General features: G+C 45.9%; 1 protein-coding gene across 2 annotated transcripts in view; it reads left to right on the top strand.

Annotated features, from left to right (window-relative positions):
• The first annotated feature begins 2562 nt into the window (after nt 1-2562).
• CMTM8 (CKLF like MARVEL transmembrane domain containing 8) overlaps nt 2563-8388 on the top strand; it is a 45232-nt gene continuing 39406 nt past the window's right edge. The window contains exons 1-2 of one of the 2 annotated variants that reach the window (XM_018563758.1): nt 2563-2584; nt 2844-2986. In XM_018563758.1, the coding sequence (XP_018419260.1) occupies nt 2849-2986 (138 nt within the window). In that variant the 5' untranslated portion in view covers nt 2563-2584; nt 2844-2848. Of the gene's footprint in view, nt 2585-2715; nt 2987-8388 lie in introns of those variants that run through there. The other variant, XM_018563759.1, reaches the window with a different exon arrangement.

Raw genomic sequence — 8388 nt, 5'->3', positions numbered from 1 at the left:
ATTCTCAATCTATGCTGCATGAAATGCATGCTAATAAGCCAATGGCCTTCAAAAGCTGTTACCTGTCATTGACTCTACGAGTGGCCATATGCAGAAACAGATGTTTATTTAATATGGACAATGTTGGTCAATCATATGGCAACTCTATGCAGTATGCACTGAGAACAAGCAGTTGGACTGTAAAAACAAATTAACACTCTGTTAAAATTGAGATTTTCATATAAAAGCCAACTGATACAGACTGTGGATTAAAGGATAATCCAGATTATTTTAGTTTGCCATGTTCTTCTTTTGTACACACCTTTCATGTGAAAAATATGGGGGCTGCTATTGCGTACCCCATTCTGATGCTAGTGCTAGTTGCCTGGCTGTTATGCTGACCAACTAGCATCAATACTTTGTGCAATAGACCTAGAACAAGTACGCAGATTAAAAAAAACAAAAAATCATGCCATTATCCACACCAGGTCAGTGACTTAAGGTGCCCATATGCCTTGCGATTATCGTATCAAAAATGAACGCGAACGCGTTTTCGTACGGTCATCGGCCAGTTGATGGGAGGTGCACGATTACTGTTACTGTACAACTGGCCGAATTTGGTTGAACGGGCAGGCTAGAAAACTTTTGTCGAAACGGACGAAAATCAATGGATTAGTGGCGTTTTCACTCAAAAAAATCGCAACATGAACATTGCACGTGCACAAATGAAGATCTGTTCTGTCGATCGACAAAATCCGGCCAGTTAGTATTGCTGATGAACGATTATCAAAATCTACATTGGTCTGTGCATGATGGGCTAAGGTGTATGGGCAGCTTAAAGCTACTGAACACTAAGGATGGGCTCGGGCGTGTTCGCAGTTCCACATGCTGAGCCCGCCAGGAAGCTGACAGCGCGCAGTGCCAATCGCAGTCACTGAGACATTTCCCGATCTCTGCAGCTGCGGACCGGGAAAAAGTCTCAGTACCTGTGATTGGCGCTGCGCGCTGTCAGCTTCCTGGCGGGCTCGGCACGTGGAGCTGCAAACACGCCCGAGCCCATCCTTACTGAACACAAGAAGGTCAACATGATAGCCAAGCAAATATATATATAGCACGGAGAGATTATTTTTATTGCTTATTCAGTAATACAGAAGCGAGAAGCAGTTTCAAACATCTATGCTTTTGTTCAAGCTAGAGTTTACAAAGTAGCTAACGGTATAGATAGCCCAGAACCAGAATTACATAGTAGCATAGCAAACAAACATATACATACTAAACTATACAAATTAACAACAGGTGTCTCTGCTGATCTTAACACAGGATTAACCCAATGTTTCCTTAGTTCAACACATACACCTAAAAGTGCCCATACACCTGACGAATATCACACGGTGATCCCGCGATCGTACGATAATCGTAAGGTGTATGGGCAGCGTGCGACTGCATTTACTGTAAGGTCGCACAACTTTCGTCTTACGAGCACGCTAGAAAACCCGCCGAAAATCGTGCAATTTTCGGCGGGTTGGTAGCGCGATCGTAAGACGAAAGCCGCACGGGCCGGTGCGCAAGCGCACACTGCCCACTCAGCATTGTGATCATCGGCAAGCCCTCCCCTGTCCAAGATGGGCAGGTCGTACGAAATGTTATTCATCTTACAACCATCGCACAACGAAAGTCTTGCAATGGTTGTAAGGTGTATGGGCAGCTTTAGGCCCTATTCACACCTAAGCATTTTGTGTACACATGTCAAATGCGCGGGGAAAATGTGAGCTTTAACCCGCGTTTGTGAGACACCTAAAAACACGAAACGTGCTTGCTGTGCCATCACTAGTAAATGGCAACCCAAAAGAGGCCAGGCAAACATTTGCACGTAGAAAAAAATGCGGAATACATGTTGCAGATTTCGCACATTGTTATTGCGGTGCAGCACATGGTGCAGTAAGGTGTGTTAGGGTGTTGTTAACACTGAACAGTACCGCAGTTTTGATGTACCCTTTGGCAGCGTTTCTCCAAATTTTGTGGCACCCTTTAAAAGTATGCAAAATCTCGAGGCACCCCAGCCTTATATGTAAAAATGTAAAAAAAACAAAGTGTGGTTTCCCTCAAAATCTATAACAAATCCTTATCCTAGAGTGGGGTATGGTATGGATTTTAGGGGGGGACCACACGCAAAAAACAAACTCTTCACACTAAAGTCCCCTCTTTCATATCAGAAGCCCCCTTTCCCATCAGATTTCCCAATGTTCATGTCAGAGTGCCCCCTTCACATCAGGAGCAGCTCATTAGTGGTTGGCTGCAGAAGAAGGACTGAAGCCCATAGTAGGGATCTGCACTGGTGTCCAGCATGAAGCCAGTCAGCACCTGTCCTGGTTTTTAAGCTCACCTGTCCTACTAATCTCAGTTGGCTTGACTGCCCAGCTAGGTGTGTGATCAGTCCAGCCAGCCATGTCTGCAGCCAGAGCCCAGACAGTTTATGACAAGTGGCATCACCCACCCTCCAGGTGCTGGGCCAACGAGCTCATCATCACCCGGTCACCTTTCCTTGCACCCTCCAATGGCACCTTTAGGTTTGAAGATGAGGAGGTTTATGAACGGGAAAACAAAGGTACATTGTGTGTCTATGGCAGTCTGTGTGTGCTACCTGATCACCGCCCTGCCCCATGTCTGGAAGGGGAGGAGGAGGAGGGCAGCGCTGCTCTGACTGTCCCATTGTGTTGGGTGATCGGTGCGGTGCCAGGGACATGAGAGCAGCGCAGCTCCCGGATCAGATCACTTGTCAGGGAGTGTGCAGCCCTTGTGTGATCTCCAGACTGGGGACATGTACTGTGTGCAAGACTTCTGAACTGTCCTTGGGATCTCTGCAGGGGACATGGAGGAGGGAAGAGCCCGGTCCCAGACTGTGACCACTACTAGCAGCTCCAACTGTGACACCTTCACCACTGCAAGCCTCTCCTATGACAGGAGCTTCATCACCACTGCGCCAGGGCTGCTCCTGCTGGCAGAGACAGTGAGTATGGCATCACCTTCCATATGTCAGCCCTGTCCCATCCCTTGTGTGCATGAAGCTGGATTCATGGGATATTGTGTGTCTAACTAACTTTGAATTGGACAGGGAGGGGTTAAAGTGATAGGAAACTGATATTAAAGTTATTAAGCTATTTCAAAAGCTGATTGATTCACCTACACTGCTGCTCCTTGATGTCTAAAAGTTTTAGTTTACTGCAGAATCAGCTGGTCCCCCCCCCCCCCCCCTCCCCCCCCCCCCCAGCACTGGTCCTGATATCCTGTGTTAGGGAGGCTCCTTTCCATTGCAGGGTCCTATGGAGCCACCTTTTGTATGTACTACTACGCTGTGGGTGTCTTCACATTGACACAGATATAGCAAGGCAAGCTGCTCTCTGCTCCCCTCTCCTTCTTCCTCCCTCCAAGTTAGTAGATGGACATCTGCTGAAGTCAATCGGTCCCTTGTGATCTTGTACTGGACAGGCAGCTAAGGGAAGCCGAGAGAGTTGGAACTATTTGGAAAACATCATCACTGTATGTGCTTGGGGGGGGGGGGTCAATATAAAGAAATACTTTGCAGGACAATGTATATTTGCTTCATCTTAATTCAATATTGAAATAATGTTTTAGCGTTTCATACTACTTTAAAGCCAAACTACTACTATTTCAAATGTTGATGAAATCCACTTACAATGGATGCTGCTTCCTGATGTTTAAAAGTTTGTTTCCTGCAGAATCAGCTGCTCCCCTGACCTCTGGTTCTGATATCCTGTTTTAGGGTGGCTCCTTTTCCTTGCAGGGTCCAATGGGGCCACCCTTGTGTGTGCTAGTAAGCTCTATGTGTCTCCACAGGCACAGCAGGGCACGTCAAGCCCTTGCTCCCTTCTACCCACTCCTTCTTCCCTTCTCTAAGCTAGTAGCGATACCTCTGTTATAGTCTGTTCTGTCCCTTGTGAGCTTGTACTGTACAGGAAGTTCAGGGAAGCCGAAATGAGAGATTTGGAGCTGTTTGGAAACATGATGAGTGTAAGTGTTTGGGCAAAAATGTAAAGAAATACTTTGCTGGGCAATGGATATTTGCTTGATCTGGATTCATTATTGAAAAAAGTTTGCGCTTAATACCATTTAACAGGCATAGTCCACTTTAAAAGATCAATATATGAATGCCCACATTCATAAAAGGGGGAAAATGGGCATTTATTATTTTTGGCACCAGTAATGTACTGCAACAGCGATCGGTGGATTGGGACTATATTGCTCTGGCTCCTGCAGATTGTTCTCCAGTCCCTGTCCATACTGACTGAGGTGCAGCTTTAAGCCATTGGACGGGAGGAAGAGTGAATGGACTGCAAGTGCAGTGACGTCAAAGCGCTTGGATTCCATTGAGAACTACGTCCCTCTGCCGCGGTGACTGATGTAGTTTCTCCATTCACAGATCCTGTCAAGGGGTCTGTGAATGGATGATGAGGCTGTGACACACAGATTACAAAAAAGTCAGGAGCCTGCGGTGAGAAGAACGCCGTGATTCCGGGAAGTGAGGGGGCAGGAGGGGAAGGGATTGCGATATGACTGTGTTTTATGTTCTACCCTCAATGTGCTTGTAACATGAAACAAGGTGTTAAAGGAGAACTATGGGGTTAAGGCTTTTCCACATAGTTCTCCTTAGGGTAACGGGAGGACACAAACTAGTGTCCTCCCGTCACCCTAGGCTCAGTATACCGCAAGCTTTAGCTCGCGGTATACTGAGACGCCGCAGTATACCGCAAGCAGCTGTTCGCGGTACACTGAGATGCTGAAGCGGATCCCGACAATTGTGCCGGGATCCGCCCAGCTGCGTGACCGACAGCTGGCTCTGCCTATCTAGAGGCAGAGCCAGCTGTACCCGCCCCCTCCCGCTGGCGGATCGGAGCGGGAAATCCAGCCCCTCCCCTGTCATGGCAGAGAGCCGTGACAGGATCGAGAGGTGAGCGAACGCCGCTATGTGTTCGCTCACCTCCCGATCTACTGAGCCGACTTGTGACAGTCTCATTGTCACAGGTCGGCTAGAACTATGAGGTGAGTGAAAAGCACTCACCTCATAGTTCTCCTTTTAAACGTAAACCGCCTTTAAAACCCCGGCCAGGTTATTTATTTATTTTGCAGTGTACCATTGGGGACATTTTCCTTTGCTTCCTGTCCGAGAGACTCAACAGGAAGTTAGAGGAAATGTCCCAAAGTGAAGGGAGTTCTCTTCTTAGGCTAGCCATACACGCATTGTTTTCTTTCAGTCAGCCCGCACAGTGTAGCAGAGAAAATTACTAGATTTCCCTCATCTGTGCAAAACAGCATGGGTAGAGGCATCTTCAGTGTTGGCTGTTGTATTCAGACAACTGCAACACCTGCGGCTGTCTGCATTCCATGACTTCATCCTTAGGGTCCCCACACACCTTACGATTATCGTACGATAATCGCGGGAAATCCCGCGATGGTACGATGATCGTAAGGTGTGTGGAAGCCGTGCAACCTCTACTACTGTAAGGTCGCACCACTTTAAACTTACGGACATGTTTGAAAACCCGCTGAGCATCGTACGATGTTCGGCAGGTTTGTGGCATGTCCGTATGATAACAGCCGCACGGGCCGGTGTGCGCAAGCGCACACTGCCCGTTCGGCATTGCGGTCATCGGAAGCCCGCCCCTCAGGGGGCGTGGCTTGCGATCATCGCAAGTACGATCTGCCTATGCAACATAGGCAGATCGTACGTTTTTTTAAGTACCTTACAACCATCGCAAGACAAAAGTCTTGCGATGGTTGTAAGGTGTGTGCCAAGCCTTACTGTTCAGCTGACAATTTTCCATTTGGATCAGTTGGTTTTTCATTTGACTTTTGTTGAGCCCTGTTTATCTGTAGCAAAAATGAAGGGATTGCCAGGGGGCATACTGCTATCTCTCCGTCACTGAGTATTGTATTCACTCACAACACTTGTGATTGCCTGAATACTGTAAGGCAGGAGTAGGCAATTCTGACCCTCCAACTGTGCTTTAACTACAAATCCCAACATGCATCTGCCACTGGGGGTCAAGCCTGTAACTATCAGTCTTGCAATGCCTCATGGAACTTGTAGTTCCATAACAGCTGGGGGGCTGGAGTTGCCCACCCCTATCCCAAGGCCAGTAAAAAATGCTGCTTTTAGAGGCCTTTTTTTTATATGACTCTAAACGCAGCTCTAATTCAGCCCATGTGTCCATTCACATTGTGGAGTTTAGATACACATTTTAGAGCAGAGAGGCATAAAAATAAACTTTTTTACGCTGGATTTTTCTGCCGGAAAGATCTAGCATGGATGGGAGTATTTTACTATGCCTGTGTGTATAAGCTCTTACAGTCACTACATCTGATTGGATCCAGTCCCTATTCAGCCACCAATTTTCCTGCAGCTCAGTGGATTTTTTAAATAACTTTTGTAGAGCCGGGTGGTGGTGGTGCTGCTCAGCAGATTCAGCCAAAATTTTCAATTTGTGTATGGCTAGCATAAGACAGGTGTCCCCATTAGGTTTCCCCTTACCTCTTGTTCTGGGGCAAACTCTAATATTTTGCATTTTCCCCTCACTCTCTTCTTTTGCTGGTCACCAGTACAAGTAGAGCGGTCAATCTCTCCAACAAGCTCGACAAAGGGTCTAGCCCTTCCTCTGGCTATCCAAAACTTTAAAAGACACAATGTTGCCTAGAGACGCACTTTAAAGAAATAGGACTGTAATTCTATTATGCGGTGGGTCAGAACTGAACATTTTGGACAGAGTTTCTATTTTAACTATACTATTGGGTTTTCAAATTAAAGTGACATTAAACCCCCAGATTTTTTAACGTAAACCAATACTGTAATGTGTGCCTTACTGTAATCCATGGTAGTTTCCCTTCTCTTTGCTGCTCTCCCTTTTAAATCTGTATCTCTTCTCATGCTGGGCAGAACTTCTGTTTTGCAGCAGACTGCCTTGTCTCTGAAATGGATACATGGTGTCTGTGTGTAGGTTTGCAACCTGAGCCAGCACTACAGGAAGAGGCACTCAGCTGCAAAGGGAAGTTCTCCCCAAGCATGATAAGAGATATGGATTTAAAAGGAAGAGCAGCAAAGAGAAGGGAAACTACCATGGATTACAGTAAGGCACACATTTCAGTATTGGTTTATGTTAAAAGATCTAAGGGTTTAATGTCACTTTAAGTGAAACAAAAAAGTAGCAAAATTCAGTCCAATGATGCAAATAAGTAACAGAAAATACAGCTTAATTTTGTGAATGATCGGGGTATACAATGCATAGCTAATACGTCGTAGGCTGTGGCCATGGCACCGTGGTGTGCCTTCTAGCTTTCTCAGGGATGCCTCAAAATGTTGTGGTATTGGGACTGTGATGTGAAGGGGGCTCCTGATGTAAAGAGAGGACTCTGATGTGAAAATGGGGCTTCTGATGTGAATGGGGGGCTCTTTTTATATATAGGGGGGGCTACTGATACAAAGGGTCACTTTGATGCGAAGGGGGTGGGATGTTAATTTGAAGGGGACACTTCAATGTGAATGGGGAAACCCACTTCATGTGTTTTTACATGTGTGGAAGTCAATGGGAACACAAACGCAGGTTGATGGAGATGAACTGTAGATCCAAGTTCACCTGTCAATAAACACAAAATAATCTCAGAAGAATCTTAAAACTGATGTCAAATGCATGTAGAATGTGCCTGAAAGCAAGCTGCATTTGCCCACTGACACAAGCCCAAAATTCAGAGCGTACATGGCTTGTAACAGTACCTTCTATCCCCTCCATTCTGTAAAGTGGCTACTAAATCTACACGGCTTACAACCTGATTTGAGGATCTAAATAAAGTTGCTATTTAAAACCCATGTGAGATATGATAAGCAAACAAAACAATGGCCAGGGCTTTGAAGTAGTAAGAGTCACAGTTTCAATTAGGAAGCTCCAAACAATGGTATACAAATATCCCCATTATCTACAGATCTAATGAAGATATTACACAAGCAGAACTTGATATGGCAACATAACCCTTCCTTCCATCCTGATGCGAAGACTATGGACTTGATGTGATTGCCCAGAGATTTTCAGATTGTTTTAAAGATCCTGTGTATAATAATGAGTGCTTCCTATAGTAAGAAGCACACTTCTTCAGCATCTAGGATTGCCACATCTTTGCCTAGAGAGAGCAATGAGCTGTCAAATGGATGGAGCAGTAAATGGTCCATTCTATGGCCACTCATGCAAAATGGCATTGGGGTCGATTTATAAGCCCATTCACACTGGATCTGTTGTGTTGCAATAGGTTTTTCAACGGATGCTAACAGAAGGGCACAGAAAAATGAATGGATGTGAATGGGGCTAGTTCACACCGCTCCGTTCCCGAACATGCACTACTTTTTTT

This window comes from Nanorana parkeri, unplaced genomic scaffold, assembly GCF_000935625.1.
Source record: "Nanorana parkeri isolate BGI_ZX_2015 unplaced genomic scaffold, ASM93562v1 scaffold692, whole genome shotgun sequence".
Taxonomy (NCBI): domain Eukaryota; kingdom Metazoa; phylum Chordata; class Amphibia; order Anura; family Dicroglossidae; genus Nanorana; species Nanorana parkeri.
Note: the sequence above shows the minus strand (reverse complement) of the source record. Positions and strands in the feature narration are given on the sequence as shown.